This window comes from Salarias fasciatus, unplaced genomic scaffold (assembly GCF_902148845.1).
Source record: "Salarias fasciatus unplaced genomic scaffold, fSalaFa1.1, whole genome shotgun sequence".
Taxonomy (NCBI): Eukaryota; Metazoa; Chordata; class Actinopteri; order Blenniiformes; family Blenniidae; genus Salarias; species Salarias fasciatus.
The window spans coordinates 15,177-40,039 of record NW_021941304.1 but is presented as its reverse complement, the minus strand read 5'-3'; the positions used below and the strand labels follow the sequence as shown (position 1 = coordinate 40,039).

At 56.2% G+C, this 24,863-nt stretch overlaps 1 protein-coding gene across 2 annotated transcripts; it reads right to left on the bottom strand.

Annotated features, from left to right (window-relative positions):
- Window positions 1–227: 227 nt before the first annotated feature.
- Window positions 228–24,283, bottom strand: LOC115384769 (dickkopf-related protein 3-like). Of its 2 annotated transcripts, XM_030087002.1 has the most exons (6): window positions 24,040–24,283; window positions 19,857–19,937; window positions 17,564–17,656; window positions 6,454–6,598; window positions 512–662; window positions 228–356 (listed from the first exon to the last, which is right to left on the bottom strand). In XM_030087002.1, the coding sequence occupies exons 1-6, from the start codon at window positions 24,253–24,255 to the stop codon at window positions 317–319; spliced, it is 726 nt and encodes a 241-aa protein (XP_029942862.1). In that variant the 5' UTR covers window positions 24,256–24,283; the 3' UTR covers window positions 228–316. The 2 variants fall into 2 exon arrangements, with proteins under 2 accessions (XP_029942862.1, XP_029942863.1); XM_030087003.1 differs by lacking the exon at window positions 17,564–17,656.
- Between the last annotated feature and the right edge of the window lie 580 nt (window positions 24,284–24,863).

The following is a 24,863-nucleotide window of genomic DNA, read 5'->3' as shown; positions in this document are numbered from 1 at the left end:
CCTGGTGCTGGTCCTGGTCCTGCCGGGCTGCAGGAGCCCGTTTTCGGCTCCGGGCAGGAAAATCCTGGACAGACGGGAAAAATTCCACGATCGCAGAACCGCAGAATCCTGGAGGGACGAAGAACCCAGAGCGGAACAAACACTGGAAGAATGGCACACACACACACACACACACACACACACACACACCCAGCATGCACTGGGGGAACAGACTGGGTCAACGTTCCGCCGGTTTTTCCACTGATTGATTTATTTCTGTTCAGCAGAGCCGACACTGGATCAATCAGAACTTCAGTTGTGGTTCTCCTGTTCTGGATCAGTTGCTCCGGTCCTTCGGTCCACACACAGATCCTCGGCTGGAAGAGAACAAAGACCATGAGAGGCTTTCTTTAGGAATGATGGACTCAGTCAGAAGCAGAAGCAGTAGAACCAGCAGAACCAGACTGGTTCTGCTGGTTCTACTGCTTCTGCTGGTTCTGGTTCTGCTGGTTCTGGCTCTGCTGGTTCTGACCTGTGGCTCTGGCACTGCAGGTCCTCAGCACAGGGGCAGTGTCCCCGGGGCCCATCCTGGTCCCAGGCCAGCAGGTCCAGCAGCAGGTGGGGACGGTTCAGACACGGGTCCCCCGTCCCAGGTCTGGGGTTGCACACCGGGAACAGGAACTCTGGAGAACACAGGCGGGACGGCAGGTTCAGGGTTCCGTTCAGACGGGGTGTGAGGCTGTGGACCAGGTCCACTGTAGGACGGACCAGGTCCAGGTCCTGGAACCTCCGCTCAGGAGACTGTATCTGAGTGATCCACAAGAAGATCCAGTCCCAGGAGGCAAGGCCGGATTAACCATTAGGGCAACTGGGCAATTGGCCAGGGGCCCGAGACCTACAGGGGCCCGAGACCTACAGGGGCCCGAGACCTACAGGGGCCCGAGACCTACAGGGGCCACGGCAGGAGAGGCGTCGCTGCAGGGGGGTGGGGGGTCATGAAAACCCTCGGGCCCTCTTCTGGTGAAATCCACTGCCGAGGATTTCTGTTTGTTTGTTTGAATCGGAGGCGGAGTGAGCAGCAGCGGCTTCTCTCCAGCCAGAGGCGCCGCTGCACACAGGGCCCCGAGCTGAAGGGGGCCCCGAGGGACGGCTCACATCAGTCAGTTTCAGTGACAAATTTAATGCGCTGCACTAGACGCTGCACCGCCAACGTGTCGAAAGTCCCCCTCATGGGGCCCTTTCCGAGTGCTCAGCGGTTAGTTGCTGGTAGGAGGGCGCCGACAGACGGCGGGAATCAGCGACACAGCTTGAAATCCCCGGATAATTTACAATGACACGTCGAGAACCTACCTAAAGGGGCCCCACGACTACCGGCCTGCATCAACGTGACGCTTTACATGCAGTCAGTGTTCAGCATTCAACAGTACGACGCCATGACTGCATTTGCTCTTCATGCCACTAGGGGTGCTGTTTGCATGTTCAACCTTATTTTACACAGACACCACAGAAGAAGAAGGGCTGCAGCCTCTCTGCATGTTGAGAGAAAAAGCAGCAGGACGTGGTGAAATGTTCAATGAGGCGATGCAGCGTTTTTTCAGTAAAAGAGAAGAACTGAACTTGTTCCTCCTGGACCTGGGTTGAACCGATAAAAAGTGGTTGTAAACAATAACGGTCCACATGTCACGGGCTGTACGTCTGCACTTATGAGCGTTTCCCACACATCTGGTAACTCGTGATTAGATTATTAGGCCCTTCGCCCCCGGCCTGCCAAGGGCGAAGGGCCTGTTGTTTCTGCAACACAGACAACGACGAGTCGCACAGCGCTCGACCTCAGACATAGGCCAACATGTCCAGACACACACACCCCGACATGCACTCATACACACGTGTACAAATACAAAAAACACACACACACTCTCACACACAAACATGACTTGTCGAGCGCGTAGCGCTCGACCACAGACATTCACACTCTCAAACACCTCACAGACGCGTCGGGCTTGTTGAGACCTTTCCGAAAACATATAACATGTGGGCGAAATAATGGCAGAAAAAAAATCGCATATTGTTTTTGCAAAAAATATTATTCTTTCTTTTTAGGCCCTTCGCCCCTGGCCTGCCAAGGGCGAAGGGCCTATTGTTTCTGCAACACAGACAACTCGTCGAGCGCACAGCGCTCGACCTCAGGCCTTTCACACTCTCAAAACACACAAAAATGACAAGTCGAGTGCGCAGCGCTTCACCACAGACATAGGCCAACATGTCCAAACACACACACACTGACATGCACTCACACACATGTACAAACACAAAAACGCACACACACACACGATTTTTCGAGCGCGTAGCGCTCGACCACAGACATTCACACTCTCAAACACCTCACAGACGCGTCGGGCTTGTTGAGACCTTTCCGAAAATATATAACATGTGGGCGAAATAACGGCAGAAAAAAAAAAAAGCATATTGTTTTTGCAAAAAATATTATTCTTTCTTTCTTTCTTCTTCTTCTTCTTCTTCTTCTGCTCTTTAAACAGGAATTTGACCCCCTGAACATGCTCGAAAACTCACCAAACTTTGCACAAAATTCAGTTCCGGTGAAAAATTTTTTTTTAGTATGTGTTTCAATTTTGGGATTTAAAAATTGGCTCTACAGCGCCACCTGCAAAACCCAAAATGCATTGCGTCAATGGGAGGGGTTCCGCAATAAACTTTGTCGTACAGCCACAACATTCGGTATACACATGCGCCTTGTCAGGACAAACAAAAAATATTATTATGAGCCCACCCTCAGAAAAGCAGGAAAGCAGCTATCTGGGATTGAATTTTCAAAATTGCTGAGTCAGCGTTTTCCAGGACGTCGTACAAAATGTTCGTTTTGATCGCGCGCTTCTCCAAATGAGCTGAAATTTGGTGGACACCATCGACACAAGTAGACAATTAAAAGTTATCCAATTCACAAATCTTCAGATTACGGTTTCCGCGTGGCAACGCCGCAAAGTTGATGTCAAATTTTGCCATTTTTTCAGTGTGATAAATGGCTGCCATTTCTACATAATGACTCCAATCCAAACCAAATTTTAAACACTGATTAATCCTTCCTTCCTGGACACATAGACAGTTAAATTTTGAAAATCGGCATTATAGCGCCCCCTACAGAATCAAAATGAAATCTGTATGGGGAGTAAAATTATTGGTTTATCAGAAATTAATGGAATTTGGGTGATAATTCCTTCATGTCGTCCCGATCAAAAAAGCAAATGGTTCCCCATGGAGGACGTGGAGGACGTGGAGGACATGGAGGGCGTGGAGGACGTGGAGGACATGGAGGGCGTGGAGGACATGGAGGGCGTGGAGGACGTGGAGGACATGGAGGACATGGCGGACATGGAGGACGTGCAGGACGTGGAGGACATGGAGGACGTGGAGGACGTGGAGGACATGGAGGACGTGGAGGACATGGAGGGGATGGAGGGCGTGGAGGACGTGGAGGACATGGAGGGCATGGAGGACATGGAGGGCGTGGAGGACGTGGAGGACATGGAGGACATGGCGGACATGGAGGACGTGGAGGACATGGAGGACATGGAGGACGTGGAGGACGTGGAGGACATGGAGGACGTGCAGGACGTGGAGGACGTGGAGGGCGGGGGGGCGGGGGGGTGTGCTGCCATTGGGAATGCTTCTAGTGTGAGCCATCAGACCGGGGGAGGTGGGGGGGCTGCTAACGCTGCTTCCACTGCTAACGCTGCTAACGCTGCTTCCTCTGCTAACGCTGCTTCCACTGCTAACGCTGCTAACGCTGCTTCCACTGCTAACGCTGCTAACGCTGCTTCCACTGCTAACGCTGCTAACGCTGCTTCCACTGCTAACGCTGCTAACGCTGCTTCCACTGCTAATGCTGCTTCCACTGCTAACGCTGCTAACGCTGCTTCCACTGCTAACGCTGCTAACGCTGCTTCCTCTGCTAACGCTGCTTCCACTGCTAATGCTGCTAACGCTGCTTCCACTGCTAACGCTGCTTCCGCTGCTAACGCTGCTTCCGCTGCTAACGCTGCTGGAGAGTTTTTTTCCTCCTCTCCGTTGTCCGGGCGCTGCACAGCTTAGCGTGGGCCGGGCGTCCGGACTGAAAAGGTCTGGCAGAAACCCTGAACTGAAGAAATGTCTGGGGATGAAGAGACAGGAGGGCAACGCATCAGGACTCAGAGCAGAGACTGAAAGACACATCCAGTCCAGGTCCCGGCCTGCAGAGAGACCAGATCTCAACCCAACTGAAAACCTGGTCCAGAGCGAGACTCCGACCGCAGAGAGGATCCAGCAGCTGCAGCCAGAGAGAGCTGCAGCAGACTGATGGAGGATCCTGTTGGTCCCTCATCCAGGTCCAGATCCAGATCCAGAGTGAGGAGTTCTGTTTTTTCCTTTGTCTGTTTTTCATGATTCCATATTTATCTCGCTGCACTTGCTCAATAACAGCAACATTTACCGACCAGCACCGTGTTTCTCTTCATGTCTCAGTGTGTCTGAAGCCAAGCAGCTGCTCTCTGGAGAACTTCATGATTGTTTCAGGTTTGAGGTCTGAGTTTGTTCTGCAGAGTGATTGATGTTCGTCCTTCGCTGGCGAAGACGACCACAACTTCTTGAATCACTGGGTTTCGTGAGTGCGAAGACGTCTGATCAGTCCGATCCTCGCTCTGGCACAATGTGGACACGCAGGTGCTGGAGGCGAGCCAGGCTGAGAGGTGGAGCCAGCCAGGCTGAGAGGTGGAGCCAGCCAGGCTGAGAGGTGGAGCCAGCCAGGCTGAGAGGTGGAGCGAGCCAGGCTGAGAGGTGGAGCCAGCCAGGCTGAGAGGTGGAGCCAGCCAGGCTGAGAGGTGGAGCGAGCCAGGCTGAGAGGTGGAGCCAGCCAGGCTGAGAGGTGGAGCCAGCCAGGCTGAGAGGTGGAGCCAGCCAGGCTGAGAGGTGGAGCCAGCCAGGCTGAGAGGTGGAGCGAGCCAGGCTGAGAGGTGGAGCCAGCCAGGCTGAGAGGTGGAGCCAGCCAGGCTGAGAGGTGGAGCCAGCCAGGCTGAGAGGTGGAGCCAGCCAGGCTGAGAGGTGGAGCCAGCCAGGCTGAGCCAGGCTGAGAGGTGGAGCCAGCCAGGCTGAGAGGTGGAGCCAGCCAGGCTGAGAGGTGGAGCCAGCCAGGCTGAGAGGTGGAGCCATCCAGGCTGAGAGGTGGAGCCAGCCAGGCTGAGAGGTGGAGCCAGCCAGGCTGAGCCAGGCTGAGAGGTGGAGCCAGCCAGGCTGAGAGGTGGAGCCAGCCAGGCTGAGAGGTGGAGCCAGCCAGGCTGAGAGGTGGAGCCATCCAGGCTGAGAGGTGGAGCCAGCCAGGCTGAGAGGTGGAGCCAGCCAGGCTGAGCCAGGCTGAGAGGTGGAGCCAGCCAGGCTGAGAGGTGGAGCCAGCCAGGCTGAGAGGTGGAGCCAGCCAGGCTGAGCCAGGCTGAGAGGTGGAGCCAGCCAGGCTGAGAGGTGGAGCCAGCCAGGCTGAGAGGTGGAGCCAGCCAGGCTGAGAGGTGGAGCCAGCCAGGCTGAGAGGTGGAGCGAGCCAGGCTGAGAGGTGGAGCTCGCTCTGCCTGTGCGTCGCTGGCGTTTCTGCTCCTCCACACGCCTCTGTTCGTAGTCTGCCTGACCAGGGAAATAAACTTTGCAGGGCAACCGATCCTGGCCATGATATTCCAGATTCCCTCCCGGCAGACAGCGTCGAAAGCCTTAATCAGATCCACGAAGATGGTGTAGAGGCTGACATTCTGCTCCCGACACTTCTCCTGGAGTTGACGTGCGTCAAAAACCACAGTTTCTGACGGTACTGAGCAGGATCACTACTGCAACAACACCTCATCAGCAGGGTAAACTAACCTGTCTCACCACGGTCTAACCAGCTCACGTTCCCTATTAGTGGGTGAACAATCCAACGCTTGTTTGAATTCTGCTTCACAATGACAGGAAGAGCCGACATCCAAGGATCAAAAAGCGACGTCGCTATGAACGCTTGGCCGCCACACGCCAGTTCTCCCTGTGCTTTTCTGCAGAGCAAAGTGTGAGTGAGTGAGCGCTCGTCTCGTCCAGGACGGCTGGTTCCGGACTTCTTGCTGGGCGTTGTATAGAGCATCTTCCTCCTCTACCATCAGGGTGTTTCTAATTCAGAATTGGTTCCTCAGCTTCATGTTTTCATGGGAGAATGAAGGATGAACTCGCCTCTCTTGCCGCGGTCTGAGCAGCGCTCTGATTGGACAAGGCGGCCGTGACGTTCTGATGTCTTCAGGAAGTGAACAGAATTTTTCTCGTTGTTCTTTCTGGATTAAATTTGAAAATTCATGGAAATGTGGAACCGATAAGCACACTGACGCAGAATGTGTGTGTGCGTGTGTGCATGCGTGTGTGTGTGTGTGTGTGTGTGTGTGTGTGTGTGTGTGTGTGTGTGTGTGTGTGTGTGTGAACCTCTCTGGAAGGCGCAGCACAGGTCCGGCCGGCAGTCTCTCTGTCCCTGGCAGATGGTCCCCTCGCTTCCAGGGACACTGTCCTCCGTGCACTGTCCCCACACACACAGCTGGTCTCTGCAGCACTCCTGGTCCGTTGTGCACGGCTGGAAACACAGCGGGGGACATGAGGGACATGAGGGACATGAGGACAGGAGAACGTGAGGACACAACTGACCATAGAAGACCACAGGAGAGACTGTCCAAAAGATTGACTATGTCCCCAGAGACCGTCTACTGTCCTCAGATTGACTACTGGTTCGATCCCCGCTCCCGCAGGCGTAAAACTGTCGTTGTGTCCTTGGGCAAGACACTTCACCCACCTTGCCTCAGTATGAGAGTAGAGAGAGAGTGTATGGGTGGAGGTGGGAGGGGCCGATGGCGTCGGTCTCCCCAGGACAGCTGAGGCTACAGCAGCAGCTCAGCTCCACCCAGTGTGGACAGAATGAAGAATGCAGTGTGAAGCGTCTTTGAGTGTCCAGAAAAGCGCTGTATGAAACCACTGCTTTATTATTATTATTATCACTGTCCCCAGAGACTGACTACTGTCCTCAGACTGACTCCTGTCCCCAGAGACCTGGTGTCCTGCACTGCTGGGACCTCGTCCTCTGGAGGGACATCACTTTGTGCCGCAGAATCCAGAATGGACAGTTTTGACTTTTCTTTGAAAATCGTGTTGCAGAAAATCCATGAACGCTGGACATTTGTCCCTCTGTAGGGGGAGGAGGACAGACGTGTCCTATCGGCCTGAGACATGCCTGTCCTCGGTGGTGGACTGGAGAGTTACTGAATGGCAGGACGCTGCCTCTGTTCTCTGGTACGGTGCCAGGCCCGGTCCAGCATTAGAACCCTGGGTCTGGTCGGGTCGGAGCTCCGCAGAGAGCTCCGGGAAACCAGTCGTTCTGGCAAAAAAAAATTCCGACAAAATAATCAATGGTCAACTTTTCCCTCGTATTCCGAATGAGAGCCGAAAAACACAAACTTCCTGAACAGCCACTGAACAGCTCCCGAAATGCTCCTGAACAGCCCCCGAACAGCCCCCGAACAGCTCCTGAACAGCCCCTGAACAGCCCCCAAACAGCCCCCGAACAGCCCCTGAACAGCTCCTGAACAGCTCCTGAACAGCCGCTGAACAGCCCCTGAACAGCCCCCGAACAGCTCCTGAACAGCCCCTGAACAGCTCCTGAACAGCCCCTGAACAGCTCCTGAACAGCTCCTGAACAGCCCCCGAACAGCTCCTGAACAGCTCCCGAACAGCTCCTGAACAGCTCCTGAACAGCTCCTGAACAGTTCCTGAACAGCCCCTGAACAGCTCCTGAACAGCTCCTGAACAGCCCCTGAACAACTGCTGAACAGCCCCTGAACAGCCCCTGAACAGCTCCTGAACAGCTCCTGAACAGCCCCTGAACAGCTCCTGAACAGCCCCTGAACAGCTCCTGAACAGCTCCTGAACAGCTCCTGAACAGCCCCTGAACAGCTCCTGAACAGCTCCTGAACAGCCCCTGAACAGCTCCTGAACAGCTCCTGAACAGTTCCTGAACAGCCCCTGAACAGCTCCTGAACAGCCCCTGAACAGCTCCTGAACAGCCCCTGAACAGCTCCTTAACAGCCCCCAAACAGCTCCTGAACAGCTCCTGAACAGTTCCTGAACAGCCCCTGAACAGCTCCTGAACAGCTCCTTAACAGCCCCCGAACAGCTCCTGAACAGCTCCTGAACAGTTCCTGAACAGCCCCTGAACAGCTCCTGAACAGCCCCTGAACAGCTCCTGAACAGCCCCTGAACAGCCCCTGAACAGCTCCTGAACAGCTCCTGAACAGCCCCTGAACAAGTCCTGAACAGCTAATGAACAGCCCCCGAACAGCTCCTGAACAGCCGCTGAACAGCCCCTGAACAGCTCCTGAACAGCTAATGAACAGCCCCCGAACAGCTCCTGAACAGCTAATGAACAGCCCCTGAACAGCTCCTGAACAGCCCCTGAACAAGTCCTGAACAGCTAATGAACAGCCCCCGAACAGCTCCTTAACAGCCCATGAACAGCCCCTGAACAGCTCCTGAACAGCTAATGAACAGCCCCCGAACAGCTCCTGAACAGCCCCTGAACAGCCCCTGAACAGCCCCCGAACAGCTCCTGAACAGCCCCTGAACAGCCCCCGAACAGCTCCTGAACAGCCCCTGAACAGCTCCTGAACAGCCCCTGAACAGCTCCTTAACAGCCCCCGAACAGCTCCTGAACAGCTCCTGAACAGTTCCTGAACAGCCCCTGAACAGCTCCTGAACAGCCCCTGAACAGCTCCTGAACAGCTCCTGAACAGCCCCTGAACAGCCCCTGAACAGCTCCTGAACAGCCCCTGAACAGCTCCTGAACAGCCCCTGAACAGCTCCTTAACAGCCCCCGAACAGCTCCTGAACAGCTCCTGAACAGCTCCTGAACAGCCCCTGAACAGCTCCTGAACAGCTCCTGAACAGCCCCTGAACAGCTCCTGAACAGCTCCTGAACAGTTCCTGAACAGCCCCTGAACAGCTCCTGAACAGCCCCTGAACAGCTCCTGAACAGCCCCTGAACAGCTCCTTAACAGCCCCCGAAAAGCTCCTGAACAGCTCCTGAACAGTTCCTGAACAGCCCCTGAACAGCTCCTGAACAGCCCCTGAACAGCTCCTGAACAGCCCCTGAACAGCCCCTGAACAGCTCCTGAACAGCTCCTGAACAGCCCCTGAACAAGTCCTGAACAGCTAATGAACAGCCCCCGAACAGCTCCTGAACAGCCGCTGAACAGCCCCTGAACAGCTCCTGAACAGCTAATGAACAGCCCCCGAACAGCTCCTGAACAGCTAATGAACAGCCCCTGAACAGCTCCTGAACAGCCCCTGAACAAGTCCTGAACAGCTAATGAACAGCCCCCGAACAGCTCCTTAACAGCCCATGAACAGCCCCTGAACAGCTCCTGAACAGCTAATGAACAGCCCCCGAACAGCTCCTGAACAGCCCCTGAACAGCCCCTGAACAGCCCCCGAACAGCTCCTGAACAGCCCCTGAACAGCCCCCGAACAGCCCCCGAACAGCCCCTGAACAGCCCCTGAACAGCCCCTGAACAGCTCCTGAACAGCCCCTGAACAGCCCCCGAACAGCTCCCGAACAGCCGCTGAACAGCCGCTGAACAGCCCCTGAACAGCCCCCGAACAGCCCCTGAACAGCCCCTGAACAGCTCCTGAACAGCCCCTGAACAGCTCCTGAACAGCCCCTGAACAGCTCCTGAACAGCTCCTGAACAGCTCCTGAACAGCCCCTGAACAGCTCCTGAACAGCTCCTGAACAGCTCCTGAACAGCCCCTGAACAGCTCCTGAACAGCTCCTGAACAGCTCCTGAACAGCCCCTGAACAGCTCCTGAACAGCCCCCGAACAGCTCCTGAACAGCTCCTGAACAGCCCCTGAACAGCTCCTGAACAGCCCCTGAACAGCTCCTGAACAGCTCCTGAACAGCCCCTGAACAGCTCCTGAACAGTTCCTGAACAGCCCCTGAACAGCTCCTGAACAGCCCCTGAACAGCTCCTGAACAGCCCCTGAACAGCTCCTTAACAGCCCCCGAACAGCTCCTGAACAGCTCCTGAACAGCTCCTGAACAGCCCCTGAACAGCTCCTGAACAGCCCCTGAACAGCTCCTGAACAGCTAATGAACAGCCCCCGAACAGCTCCTGAACAGCCCCTGAACAGCCCCTGAACAGCCCCCGAACAGCTCCTGAACAGCTCCTGAACAGCCCCCGAACAGCTCCTGAACAGCCCCTGAACAGCCCCTGAACAGCCCCTGAACAGCCCCCGAACAGCCCCTGAACAGCCCGTGAACAGCTCCTGAACAGCCCCTGAACAGCTCCTGAACAGCCCCTGAACAGCTCCTGAACAGCTCCTGAACAGCCCCTGAACAGCTCCTGAACAGCTCCTGAACAGCCCCTGAACAGCCCCTGAACAGCTCCTGAACAGCCCCTGAACAGCCCCTGAACAGCTCCTGAACAGCTAATGAACAGCCCCCGAACAGCTCCTGAACAGCTAATGAACAGCCCCTGAACAGCTCCTGAACAGCCCCTGAACAAGTCCTGAACAGCTAATGAACAGCCCCCGAACAGCTCCTGAACAGCCCATGAACAGCCCCTGAACAGCTCCTGAACAGCTAATGAACAGCCCCCGAACAGCTCCTGAACAGCCCTTGAACAGCCCCTGAACAGCTCCTGAACAGCTCCTGAACAGCCCCTGAACAGCCCCTGAACAGCTCCTGAACAGCCCCTGAACAGCCCCCGAACAGCCCCCGAACAGCTTCTGAACAGCCCCTGAACAGCCCCTGAACAGCTCCTGAACAGCCCCCGAACAGCTCCTGAACAGCTCCTGAACAGCTCCTGAACAGCCCCTGAACAGCTCCTGAACAGCCCCCGAACAGCTCCTGAACAGCTCCTGAACAGCTCCTGAACAGCTCCTGAACAGCCGCTGAACAGCCCCTGAACAGCTCCTGAACAGCTCCTGAACAGCCCCTGAACAAGTCCTGAACAGCTAATGAACAGCCCCCGAACAGCTCCTGAACAGCCGCTGAACAGCCCCTGAACAGCTCCTGAACAGCTAATGAACAGCCCCCGAACAGCTCCTGAACAGCTAATGAACAGCCCCTGAACAGCTCCTGAACAGCCCCTGAACAAGTCCTGAACAGCTAATGAACGGCCCCCGAACAACTCCTGAACAGCCCATGAACAGCCCCTGAACAGCTCCTGAACAGCTAATGAACAGCCCCCGAACAGCTCCTGAACAGCCCCTGAACAGCCCCTGAACAGCCCCCGAACAGCTCCTGAACAGCCCCTGAACAGCCCCCGAACAGCCCCCGAACAGCCCCTGAACAGCCCCTGAACAGCCCCTGAACAGCTCCTGAACAGCCCCTGAACAGCCCCCGAACAGCTCCTGAACAGCCGCTGAACAGCCGCTGAACAGCCCCTGAACAGCCCCCGAACAGCCCCTGAACAGCCCGTGAACAGCTCCTGAACAGCCCCTGAACAGCTCCTGAACAGCCCCTGAACAGCTCCTGAACAGCTCCTGAACAGCTCCTGAACAGCCCCTGAACAGCTCCTGAACAGCTCCTGAACAGCTCCTGAACAGCCCCTGAACAGCTCCTGAACAGCCCCCGAACAGCTCCTGAACAGCTCCTGAACAGCCCCTGAACAGCTCCTGAACAGCCCCTGAACAGCTCCTGAACAGCTCCTGAACAGCCCCTGAACAGCTCCTGAACAGTTCCTGAACAGCCCCTGAACAGCTCCTGAACAGCCCCTGAACAGCTCCTGAACAGCCCCTGAACAGCTCCTTAACAGCCCCCGAACAGCTCCTGAACAGCTCCTGAACAGTTCCTGAACAGCCCCTGAACAGCTCCTGAACAGCCCCTGAACAGCTCCTGAACAGCTAATGAACAGCCCCCGAACAGCTCCTGAACAGCCCCTGAACAGCCCCTGAACAGCCCCCGAACAGCTCCTGAACAGCTCCTGAACAGCCCCCGAACAGCTCCTGAACAGCCGCTGAACAGCCGCTGAACAGCCCCTGAACAGCCCCCGAACAGCCCCTGAACAGCCCGTGAACAGCTCCTGAACAGCCCCTGAACAGCTCCTGAACAGCCCCTGAACAGCTCCTGAACAGCTCCTGAACAGCCCCTGAACAGCTCCTGAACAGCTCCTGAACAGCCCCTGAACAGCCCCTGAACAGCTCCTGAACAGCCGCTGAACAGCCCCTGAACAGCTCCTGAACAGCTAATGAACAGCCCCCGAACAGCTCCTGAACAGCTAATGAACAGCCCCTGAACAGCTCCTGAACAGCTCCTGAACAGCCCCTGAACAACTGCTGAACAGCCCCTGAACAGCCCCTGAACAGCTCCTGAACAGCTCCTGAACAGTCCAAAAAGGTTCATTGGTCTTTCCAATTTATAATCCAAAAACAAAGGTTCTTTTCCAAAGACCAGGGGGGTATTTTGTTATTTACCTGACGGTTTCGGCAGCTGTCAGCTGTCTTCTTCAGCTGACAAGATACGTCACAACAACATCACGTGACTCTCTGAAGAAGACAGCTGACAGCTGCCGAAACCGTCAGGTAAATAACAAAATACCCCCCTGGTCTTTGGAAAAGAACCTTTGTTTTTGGAGCTCCTGAACAGCTCCTGAACAGCTCCTGAACAGCTCCTGAACAGCCGCTGAACAGCCCCTGAACAGCTCCTGAACAGCTCCTGAACAGCCCCTGAACAAGTCCTGAACAGCTAATGAACAGCCCCCGAACAGCTCCTGAACAGCCGCTGAACAGCCCCTGAACAGCTCCTGAACAGCTAATGAACAGCCCCCGAACAGCTCCTGAACAGCTAATGAACAGCCCCTGAACAGCTCCTGAACAGCCCCTGAACAAGTCCTGAACAGCTAATGAACAGCCCCCGAACAGCTCCTGAACAGCCCATGAACAGCCCCTGAACAGCTCCTGAACAGCTAATGAACAGCCCCCGAACAGCTCCTGAACAGCCCTTGAACAGCCCCTGAACAGCTCCTGAACAGCTCCTGAACAGCCCCTGAACAGCCCCCGAACAGCTCCTGAACAGCCCCTGAACAGCCCCCGAACAGCCCCCGAACAGCTTCTGAACAGCCCCTGAACAGCCCCTGAACAGCTCCTGAACAGCTCCTGAACAGCCCCCGAACAGCTCCTGAACAGCCGCTGAACAGCCGCTGAACAGCCCCTGAACAGCCCCCGAACAGCCCCTGAACAGCCCGTGAACAGCTCCTGAACAGCTCCTGAACAGCTCCTGAACAGCCGCTGAACAGCCCCTGAACAGCTCCTGAACAGCTCCTGAACAGCCCCTGAACAAGTCCTGAACAGCTAATGAACAGCCCCCGAACAGCTCCTGAACAGCCGCTGAACAGCCCCTGAACAGCTCCTGAACAGCTAATGAACAGCCCCCGAACAGCTCCTGAACAGCTAATGAACAGCCCCTGAACAGCTCCTGAACAGCCCCTGAACAAGTCCTGAACAGCTAATGAACGGCCCCCGAACAACTCCTGAACAGCCCATGAACAGCCCCTGAACAGCTCCTGAACAGCTAATGAACAGCCCCCGAACAGCTCCTGAACAGCCCCTGAACAGCCCCTGAACAGCCCCCGAACAGCTCCTGAACAGCCCCTGAACAGCCCCCGAACAGCCCCCGAACAGCCCCTGAACAGCCCCTGAACAGCCCCTGAACAGCTCCTGAACAGCCCCTGAACAGCCCCCGAACAGCTCCCGAACAGCCGCTGAACAGCCCCTGAACAGCCCCCGAACAGCCCCTGAACAGCCCGTGAACAGCTCCTGAACAGCCCCTGAACAGCTCCTGAACAGCCCCTGAACAGCTCCTGAACAGCCCCTGAACAGCTCCTGAACAGCCCCTGAACAGCTCCTGAACAGCTCCTGAACAGCTCCTGAACAGCCCCTGAACAGCTCCTGAACAGCCCCCGAACAGCTCCTGAACAGCTCCTGAACAGCCCCTGAACAGCTCCTGAACAGCCCCTGAACAGCTCCTGAACAGCTCCTGAACAGCCCCTGAACAGCTCCTGAACAGCTCCTGAACAGCCCCTGAACAGCTCCTGAACAGCCCCTGAACAGCTCCTGAACAGCCCCTGAACAGCTCCTTAACAGCCCCCGAACAGCTCCTGAACAGCTCCTGAACAGTTCCTGAACAGCCCCTGAACAGCTCCTGAACAGCCCCTGAACAGCTCCTGAACAGCTAATGAACAGCCCCCGAACAGCTCCTGAACAGCCCCTGAACAGCCCCTGAACAGCCCCCGAACAGCTCCTGAACAGCTCCTGAACAGCCCCCGAACAGCTCCTGAACAGCCGCTGAACAGCCGCTGAACAGCCCCTGAACAGCCCCCGAACAGCCCCTGAACAGCCCGTGAACAGCTCCTGAACAGCCCCTGAACAGCTCCTGAACAGCCCCTGAACAGCTCCTGAACAGCTCCTGAACAGCCCCTGAACAGCTCCTGAACAGCTCCTGAACAGCCCCTGAACAGCCCCTGAACAGCTCCTGAACAGCCGCTGAACAGCCCCTGAACAGCTCCTGAACAGCTAATGAACAGCCCCCGAACAGCTCCTGAACAGCTAATGAACAGCCCCTGAACAGCTCCTGAACAGCCCCTGAACAAGTCCTGAACAGCTAATGAACAGCCCCCGAACAGCTCCTGAACAGCCCATGAACAGCCCCTGAACAGCTCCTGAACAGCTAATGAACAGCCCCCGAACAGCTCCTGAACAGCCCTTGAACAGCCCCTGAACAGCTCCTGAACAGCTCCTGAACAGCCCCTGAACAGCCCCCGAACAGCTCCTGAACAGCCCCTGAACAGCCCCCGAACAGCCCCCGAACAGCTTCTGAACAGCCCCTGAACAGCCCCTGAACAGCTCCTGAACAGCCCCCGAACAGCTCCTGAACAGCTCCTGAACAGCTCCTGAACAGCCCCTGAACAGCTCCTGAACAGCCCCCGAACAGCTCCTGAACAGCTCCTGAACAGCCCCTGAACAGCTCCTGAACAGCTCCTGAACAGCCCCTGAACAACTGCTGAACAGCCCCTGAACAGCCCCTGAACAGCTCCTGAACAGCTCCTGAACAGTCCAAAAAGGTTCATTGGTCTTTCCAATTTATAATCCAAAAACAAAGGTTCTTTTCCAAAGACCAGGGGGGTATTTTGTTATTTACCTGACGGTTTCGGCAGCTGTCAGCTGTCTTCTTCAGCTGACAAGATACGTCACAACAACATCACGTGACTCTCTGAAGAAGACAGCTGACAGCTGCCGAAACCGTCAGGTAAATAACAAAATACCCCCCTGGTCTTTGGAAAAGAACCTTTGTTTTTGGAGCTCCTGAACAGCTCCTGAACAGCTCCTGAACAGCTCCTGAACAGCCGCTGAACAGCCCCTGAACAGCTCCTGAACAGCTCCTGAACAGCCCCTGAACAAGTCCTGAACAGCTAATGAACAGCCCCCGAACAGCTCCTGAACAGCCGCTGAACAGCCCCTGAACAGCTCCTGAACAGCTAATGAACAGCCCCCGAACAGCTCCTGAACAGCTAATGAACAGCCCCTGAACAGCTCCTGAACAGCCCCTGAACAAGTCCTGAACAGCTAATGAACAGCCCCCGAACAGCTCCTGAACAGCCCATGAACAGCCCCTGAACAGCTCCTGAACAGCTAATGAACAGCCCCCGAACAGCTCCTGAACAGCCCCTGAACAGCCCCTGAACAGCTCCTGAACAGCTCCTGAACAGCCCCTGAACAGCCCCCGAACAGCTCCTGAACAGCCCCTGAACAGCCCCCGAACAGCCCCCGAACAGCTTCTGAACAGCCCCTGAACAGCCCCTGAACAGCTCCTGAACAGCTCCTGAACAGCCCCCGAACAGCTCCTGAACAGCCGCTGAACAGCCGCTGAACAGCCCCTGAACAGCCCCCGAACAGCCCCTGAACAGCCCGTGAACAGCTCCTGAACAGCCCCTGAACAGCTCCTGAACAGCTCCTGAACAGCCCCCGAACAGCTCCTGAACAGCCGCTGAACAGCCGCTGAACAGCCCCTGAACAGCCCCCGAACAGCCCCTGAACAGCCCGTGAACAGCTCCTGAACAGCCCCTGAACAGCCCCTGAACAGCTCCTGAACAGCCCCTGAACAGCTCCTGAACAGCTCCTGAACAGCTCCTGAACAGCCGCTGAACAGCCCCTGAACAGCTCCTGAACAGCCCCTGAACAGCCCCTGAACAGCTCCTGAACAGCTCCTGAACAGCCCCTGAACAGCCCCTGAACAGCTCCTGAACAGCCCCTGAACAGCTCCTGAACAGCTCCTGAACAGCTCCTGAACAGCCGCTGAACAGCCCCTGAACAGCTCCTGAACAGCCCCTGAACAGCCCCTGAACAGCTCCTGAACAGCTCCTGAACAGCCCCTGAACAGCTCCGCCACTTCACATGAAGACGTCTATAAAATTTCAAATGCTGGAATTTCTGTCCTCGATCCAGACGACGATCCAGACGACATCTCTACAGTCTGGCTGTGGATGAATGGATGAACAGTCATCCACCTACAGTCAGGAAAACCTCAGGATGAATCCATGAACAGCTTCAGACGCTCACAGTGGAAAATCTTTTTTCAGTTTCACCTCTCGGTTCTCCAGAAACGACTTTTCTTCAACCAAACAAACTGGATGAAAAACTGCTGATTCATTGTCATGGCTGCTGAGAGCAGCTGGTCTCCATGGCAACAGAGACACCTGCTGAGAGCAGCTGGTCTCCATGGCAACAGAGACACCTCCTGAGAGCAGCTGGTCTCCATGGCAACACACCCCCCTGCTGAGTCTCTGTCATGGCTGATCTCAGCTCAGAGCTCACAGTGAACATGACGGTGTTTCCTTGGGACCTCCGGGCCCTCGGGCCTCGGGGCCTCGGGGCCTCGGGACCTCGGGACCTCCGGGCCCCTCGGGACCTCCGGGCCCTCGGGCCTCGGGACCTCGGGACCTCCGGGCCCCTCGGGACCTCCGGGCCCTCGGGACCTCGGGACCTCGGGACCTCCGGGCCCCTCGGGACCTCCGGGCCCTCGGGCCCTCGGGACCTCCGGGCCCTCGGGCCCTCGGGACCTCTGGGCCCTCGGGGCCTCGGGGCCCTCGGGACCTCGGGACCTCGGGACCTCCGGGCCCCTCGGGACCTCCGGGCCCTCGGGCCCTCGGGACCTCTGGGCCCTCGGGGCCTCGGGGCCCTCGGGACCTCCGGGCCCTCGGGCCTCGGGGCCTCGGGACCTCTGGGCCCTCGGGCCTCGGGGCCTCGGGACCTCTGGGCCCTCGGGACCTCCGGGCCCTCGGGCCCTCGGGGCCTCGGGGCCTCGTGGAGCCAGAACCTCTGCACAGGGGTGCAGGACCACAAGGCATGGAGGGAGCTCTTGGTCATGTAATCAAAACGTCATCAGCATGATGCCCCCCCCCCCCCTCCCCCCCCCCCACACCCCCCAGCCAGACAGAGTGTCAGACACAGTGAGAGTGTCATAAAGAGTGAGAGTGATAAAGAGTGAGAGTGTACCATGTCTGCTGGGACACAGGGGAGACACTGGGAGCTGTCCAGTTCATACAGGCAGTACTTCAGGCTGCCACAGTCCTCGTCCACCAAGCAGTCCTGAAAGGACAGACAGAGTCAAACCCGTCCCCCTCAGGCTGGCCCGCCTCAGTCCTCTTCCAGCAGCTCCTCTGTCTCTGTCTGGGCTCCAGGCTTTAATGGGAGGAGGCAGGTTTCAGACAGACGCTGATATTTCAAAATGTTCAAAAACAGCAGGAAGAAGTTTTGAGTCAGTTTGAACCCAGTAAAATGTTCTGAGCTCATTTTCTGAAAACAAGAGAACTGAAACAGTAACAAGCAGTGGTGCAGTGCAGCGCTGGGCCAAATGTCCAATGAATTCCATTTGATTTTTTCAATTGATGTGAAAAAAATTCAATCTCAACGTCAAGTTTAAAGTTGCATTCAGGAGTTTGCACGTTTCATGCGAAACGGCGGCCCCTACAGGCCTTGGGTGTAACTGCAGCTCAGTGAAGTGCTGGTGCCTGTGGCGTGCGTGCATGTACGTGCACGGCAGGGGGACAGGGGGACTCCCTCCTGGCTCTGTCAGCAGCTGCAGGAACCTGGGGGGGTGTGGAGCTGCGGTGCTGGAACCGTCTGTAGATCCGTCCTCATCCTGCTCAGCTGCTGCTGCTCGGCTTCTGGAGGAGGGATGGAGGCAAACCGAAGCTAAACGTCCGGCCAGCAGGGGGCGCTTTACGCCATCCTCTCAGATTCTCCCCAGAAACTCTGCAGCCGGACCGGACTGAGACCTTCAGGAGACAGTTAGCCTGTTAGCGCTGCTAGCAGTGGACATGTCAGGGACGTTCTGCACATCACGGAACATCTGGAACATCTTTATGGTGGAAAATCAGTATTTTTAACGCTGAAAAACTCCTTTATGCGCCTTTCATGTTTTCTGTCCCTCCGCCCTTTTTACCGGATGCGTGTAATACACACAGTCACCACACCAGGAGGACTGGCGCTGTAGCACAGACTGCTGTCAGTACAGCGCCGCAGCGCTTCACAGAAAAAAAGAAAAGACAAGAAAAAGGTTATATTGGGAGGCGGCGTGAGCTTTCTGCAAAGAGCTCCGGTCATTAGAGACGGTTCAATGGAATCCAGTCGTTATCAGATGGTCTGGATCTCTGGATCACTCCAGATCAGACCAGTCTGTCCTCCTGCAGCACACACACACACACACACACACACACACACACACACACAAAGTCTTGTATTTCTATCCTTGTGGGGACCTTCCATTGACTCCCATTCATGTCTAGCCCCTAACCCTGACCCTTACCCTAACCCTAACCCACACCACAACAAAGCCTAACCCTAAAGAAATGTTTTTGCACTTTTACTTTTTTCAGTAACAACAACATGGTCAAGAAAACACTGTTTCTCCTACTTAGGACCGGAAAAAGGTCCCCACAAGGCACGTCGTTCCACGTTTTGCTATCCTTGTGGGGACATTTGGCCCCAACAAGGATAGAAATACAAGAACACACACACACACACACACACACACACACAGAGGTTTGTATTTCTATCCTTGTGGGGACCTTCCATTGACTCCCATTCATGTCTAGCCCCTAACCCTAACCCTGACCCTGACCCAGACCCTGACCCTGACCCTGACCCTGACCCAGACCAGGACACAGCCCAACCCTAAAGAAATGTTTTTTCAGTAACAACAACATGGTCAAGAAAACACTGTTTCCCCTCATTAGGACCGGAAGAAGGTCCCACAAGGCACATCGAGCAGGTATAGGAAAACACACACACACACACACACACACACACACACACACACACACACACACACACACACACACACACACACACAAGGCTCACATCACAGTCACATGGCATCAGGGAAAACGCCATCATTGGGGCCCTTCACACCGGGAGGAGTCACAGTTCAGGTGAGTCTGGACCGTGTTACCTGCTCAGGTGAGTCTGGACCGTGTTACCTGCTCAGGTGAGTCTGGACTGTGTTACCTGCTCAGGTGAGTCTGGACCGTGTTACCTGCTCAGGTGAGTCTGGACCGTGTTACCTGCTCAGGTGAGTCTGGACTGTGTTACCTGCTCAGGTGAGTCTGGACCCTGTTACCTGCTCAGGTGAGTCTGGACTGTGTTACCTGCTCAGGTGAGTCTGGACCGTGTTACCTGCTCAGGTGAGTCTGGACCGTGTTACCTGCTCAGGTGAGTCTGGACCGTGTTACCTGCTCAGGTGAGTCTGGACCGTGTTACCTGCTCAGGTGAGTCTGGACCGTGTTACCTGCTCAGGTGAGTCTGGACCGTGTCCCTCTCTGCTGGTCCGGTTCTGCGGCAGGATGGAGGTTCTGCTCTCGGAGTTGATCTGTTGGATGAACGATCAGAGACGAGCTTCAAGAAACACACTTCATCCAACAGGAGAGCGACTTCACAGCCCTGACCCTGCACAAACACCTCCGTGACGGAGCATGAATGAGTGAGCAGCATGAATGAGTGAGTGAGTCAGAATCAGAATAGACTTTGTTGTCATTGCACAGGGGGGTACAACTAAATTTCGTGGGTGCTCGTGCAAAGCTACAATTCACCTCGACAAAAAGGTCAGGATGAGCAGAATGAATGAGTGAGTGAGCAGCATGAATGAGTGAGTGAGGTGATAACTGTGTTAAGTAGGCGCGTTAACATGGACCGGTATAAGCGAATTGTACGTGGAGCGGATTGTAAAATGTGTCGTGTGAACGACCGAGTGTGTCCGCTTCACTCGGACCGGGCTGTACTGTGGAGCCGACTGTAGCAGGCGGTGTACGCCGAGGGACAACCCGCCCCGTGTCCCCGATGACCGCCTGCCGCTGCCGGCGCGCCAGGTGGATAGAGGGGCGTGGCCAACAGCTGTCTGCTCCGCCTCTTTGTGTCACTTCGCCAGTGTGTCTGCTGACCAGCCGTCCCACCTGCCGCTGTTTTAATGGTTGCTGTGTGTGTGTGTGTGTGTGTGTGTGTGTGTGTGTGTGTGTGTGTGTGTGTGTGTGTGTGTGTGTGTGTGTGTGTGTGTGTGTGTGTGTGTGTGTGGAGACTCCCATCCAGCCTCAGCTCTGTTCATCCACAACGTTCCTTTAACAGCCTGCAGTGAACGGGCTGAAGGTGAGAAGAGAGTCTGTTCCTGTTCCTGTTCCTGTTCCTGTTTCTGTTTTTGTTTTTGTTTTTGTTTTTGTTTTTGTTTTGAAGTGAACCTGTTTGTTGTTTGTTGTTTGCTGTTGTTCAGTAAAACTTCCATTTGCCTCCTCTGGACCCCGGATCGGCCCTGAGCTGCTCTCCTCCAGAAGAGCTCCACATTTCCCCGAGTGAAGGTCTGACCCCAGCTGGTTTCTCTGACCCCCCACTACCAGAGGTAATCCCCGGGACCAGAGGTAATCCCCGGGACCAGAGGTAATCCCCGGGGCCAGAGGTAATCCCCGGGACCAGAGGTAATCCCCGGGACCAGAGGTAATCCCCGGGACCAGAGGTAATCCCTGGGACCAGAGGTAATCCCTGGGACCAGAGGTAATCCCCAGGACCAGAGGTAATCCCTGGGACCAGAGGTAATCCCCGGGACCAGAGGTAATCCCCGGGACCAGAGGTAATCCCTGGGACCAGAGGTAATCCCCGGGACCAGAGGTAATCCCCGGGGCCAGAGGTAATCCCCGGGACCAGAGGTAATCCCTGGGACCACAGGTAATCCCTGAGCAGGATCTGAGTTGAAGCAGGAAATTGAATTCCGTGTCCTGAGGAACCAGAAGGAACCAAGATTTCTCACTGCAGACAAAAACTAAGAGCCGGTTGTGGTCCTGGTGTAGCTCACTGAGGAGGGTGAAGCTCTGCCGGTTGTGGTCCTGGTGTAGCTCACTGAGGAGGGTGAAGCTCTGCCTGTTGTGGTCCTGGTGTAGCTCACTGAGGAGGGTGAAGCTCTGCCTGTTGTGGTCCTGGTGTAGCTCACTGAGGAGGGTGAAGCTCTGCCTGTTGTGGTCCTGGTGTAGCTCACTGAGGAAGGTGAAGCTCCACCTGTTCTGGTCCTGGTGTAGCTCACTGAGGAGGGTGAAGCTCCGCCTGTTCTGGTCCTGGTGTAGCTCACTGAGGAGGGTGAAGCTCTGCCTGTTGTGGTCCTGGTGTAGCTCACTGAGGAGGGTGAAGCTCCGCCTGTTGTGGTCCTGGTGTAGCTCACTGAGGAGGGTGAAGCTCTGCCTGTTGTGGTCCTGGTGTAGCTCACTGAGGAGGGTGAAGCTCTGCCTGTTGTGGTCCTGGTGTAGCTCACTGAGGAGGGTGAAGCTCTGCCGGTTGTGGTCCTGGTGTAGCTCACTGAGGAGGGTGAAGCTCTGCCTGTTGTGGTCCTGGTGTAGCTCACTGAGGAAGGTGAAGCTCCACCTGTTCTGGTCCTGGTGTAGCTCACTGAGGAGGGTGAAGCTCTGCCGGTTGTGGTCCTGGTGTAGCTCACTGAGGAGGGTGAAGCTCTGCCTGTTGTGGTCCTGGTGTAGCTCACTGAGGAGGGTGAAGCTCTGCCTGTTGTGGTCCTGGTGTAGCTCACTGAGGAGGGTGAAGCTCTGCCTGTTGTGGTCCTGGTGTAGCTCACTGAGGAGGGTGAAGCTCTGCCTGTTGTGGTCCTGGTGTAGCTCACTGAGGAGGGTGAAGCTCTGCCTGTTGTGGTCCTGGTGTAGCTCACTGAGGAGGGTGAAGCTCTGCCTGTTGTGGTCCTGGTGTAGCTCACTGAGGAGGGTGAAGCTCTGCCTGTTGTGGTCCTGGTGTAGCTCACTGAGGAGGGTGAAGCTCTGCCGGTTGTGGTCCTGGTGTAGCTCACTGAGGAAGGTGAAGCTCCACCTGTTCTGGTCCTGGTGTAGCTCACTGAGGAGGGTGAAGCTCCGCCTGTTCTGGTCCTGGTGTAGCTCACTGAGGAGGGTGAAGCTCTGCCTGTTGTGGTCCTGGTGTAGCTCACTGAGGAGGGTGAAGCTCTGCCTGTTGTGGTCCTGGTGTAGCTCACTGAGGAGGGTGAAGCTCTGCCTGTTGTGGTCCTGGTGTAGCTCACTGAGGAGGGTGAAGCTCTGCCTGTTGTGGTCCTGGTGTAGCTCACTGAGGAGGGTGAAGCTCTGCCGGTTGTGGTCCTGGTGTAGCTCACTGAGGAGGGTGAAGCTCTGCCTGTTGTGGTCCTGGTGTAGCTCACTGAGGAAGGTGAAGCTCCACCTGTTCTGGTCCTGGTGTAGCTCACTGAGGAGGGTGAAGCTCTGCCGGTTGTGGTCCTGGTGTAGCTCACTGAGGAGGGTGAAGCTCTGCCTGTTGTGGTCCTGGTGTAGCTCACTGAGGAGGGTGAAGCTCTGCCTGTTGTGGTCCTGGTGTAGCTCACTGAGGAGGGTGAAGCTCTGCCTGTTGTGGTCCTGGTGTAGCTCACTGAGGAGGGTGAAGCTCTGCCTGTTGTGGTCCTGGTGTAGCTCACTGAGGAAGGTGAAGCTCCACCTGTTCTGGTCCTGGTGTAGCTCACTGAGGAGGGTGAAGCTCCGCCTGTTCTGGTCCTGGTGTAGCTCACTGAGGAGGGTGAAGCTCTGCCTGTTGTGGTCCTGGTGTAGCTCACTGAGGAGGGTGAAGCTCTGCCTGTTGTGGTCCTGGTGTAGCTCACTGAGGAGGGTGAAGCTCTGCCTGTTGTGGTCCTGGTGTAGCTCACTGAGGAGGGTGAAGCTCCGCCTGTTGTGGTCCTGGTGTAGCTCACTGAGGAGGGTGAAGCTCTGCCGGTTGTGGTCCTGGTGTAGCTCACTGAGGAGGGTGAAGCTCTGCCTGTTGTGGTCCTGGTGTAGCTCACTGAGGAAGGTGAAGCTCCACCTGTTCTGGTCCTGGTGTAGCTCACTGAGGAGGGTGAAGCTCCGCCTGTTCTGGTCCTGGTGTAGCTCACTGAGGAGGGTGAAGCTCTGCCTGTTGTGGTCCTGGTGTAGCTCACTGAGGAGGGTGAAGCTCTGCCTGTTGTGGTCCTGGTGTAGCTCACTGAGGAGGGTGAAGCTCTGCCTGTTGTGGTCCTGGTGTAGCTCACTGAGGAGGGTGAAGCTCCGCCTGTTCTGGTCCTCTCAGTGAGTCAGGAATGACGGAAACCAGCCGCAGACTGGAAAGTCATCAGAGCTCGATGAAACGAGGAAGACAAAGGAGAGGACGAAAGCCTCCAGGAACCTTCAGGGACGGGTTCTAACAGAGTTCTAGAGAACCTTTAGCTCTTACAGAGTCCTGCTGGTCCATAGAGACCGGAAAACTCTGCAGCCGGACAGACAGAGAAGGTCTTCAATCATGGAACCAGGACTGACCTGGTCCACTCTGAGACAGGGAGGAAGACTGACCTGGTCCACTCTGAGACAGGGAGGAAGACTGACCTGGTCCACTCTGAGACAGGGAGGAAGACTGACCTGGTCCACTCTGAGACAGGGAGGAAGACTGACCTGGTCCACTCTGAGACAGGGAGGAAGACTGACCTGGTCCACAGCCTCGTCCAGCAGCTGCTGAGTGTCCTCCATCAGCTCCTCCACCTCCTGGAACATCTCGTTCAGACTGACCGGACCCTGCTCCACCGAGTCCCACAGGACAGGCATGGTGGTCCGGCCCCCGGTCTGACCCCCGGTCTGACCCCCGGTCTGACCCCCAGTCAGGCTGAAAGACCAACACACCCACAGCAGCAGGACAGCAGACATGATCCCACTCCGAGTCCTCACAACTGACTGAGACGGGACGGGGGAGGGGGGAAGGGGCGGGGGGAACAGCTGGATCTGGTTTATGTGGAAACTGTGAGAAGACCAGGAAGAGGAGGAGGAGGAGGAGGAGGAAGAGGAGGAGGAGGAGGAGGAGGAGGAGGAGTGAGATTAACAAGGTAGAAAAAAACAAACTACTCTTTGTGAAGAAAAACTTATGCAGCAAGAAGTGTGGTGGTGGGGGGGGGGGGGGGGGGGGGGGCTGGCTGGCTGGCTGGCTGGCTGGCTGGCTGGCTGGCTGCCTGCCTCCTGGCTCCTGGGTGGTTTTAGCTCCAGGGTGAGGGGGGGGTCTACCTCTGTTCAGGGGTCTGGCTGGTGGTCTGGCTGGTGGTCTGGACTGTGGGTTCCAGGATCTCTCCTGTCTTTCTGCTCTTCCTCTGGAGCAGATCTGATCCACGTACCTGAGACCGGAGCTTCCAGACTGAGCTCAACTGGTCCGCTCTGGTTCCACAAGTGAAGGACCTGGTCTGGAATCAGAATGGATCAGAACTGAGTCGCTTTCACCTGCAGGGCAAACGGAGCCGGTTCTGATTCACCGAGAACAAACCGGA

What these genes read in the sequence shown, in the direction of transcription:
- LOC115384769 (XM_030087002.1), bottom strand. Translation starts at nt 24,255, where the DNA reads ATGTCTGCTGTCCTGCTGCTGTGGGTGTGTTGGTCTTTCAGCCTGACT. An exon ending in GTGCTGCGCCTTCCAGAGAG is followed by an intron (nt 663 to 6,453) that starts GTTCACACACAC and finishes TGTGTTCTCCAG; the next exon opens with AGTTCCTGTTCCCGGTGTGC. An exon ending in CTGCAGTGCCAGAGCCACAG is followed by an intron (nt 357 to 511) that starts GTCAGAACCAGC and finishes GTTCTCTTCCAG; the next exon opens with CCGAGGATCTGTGTGTGGAC.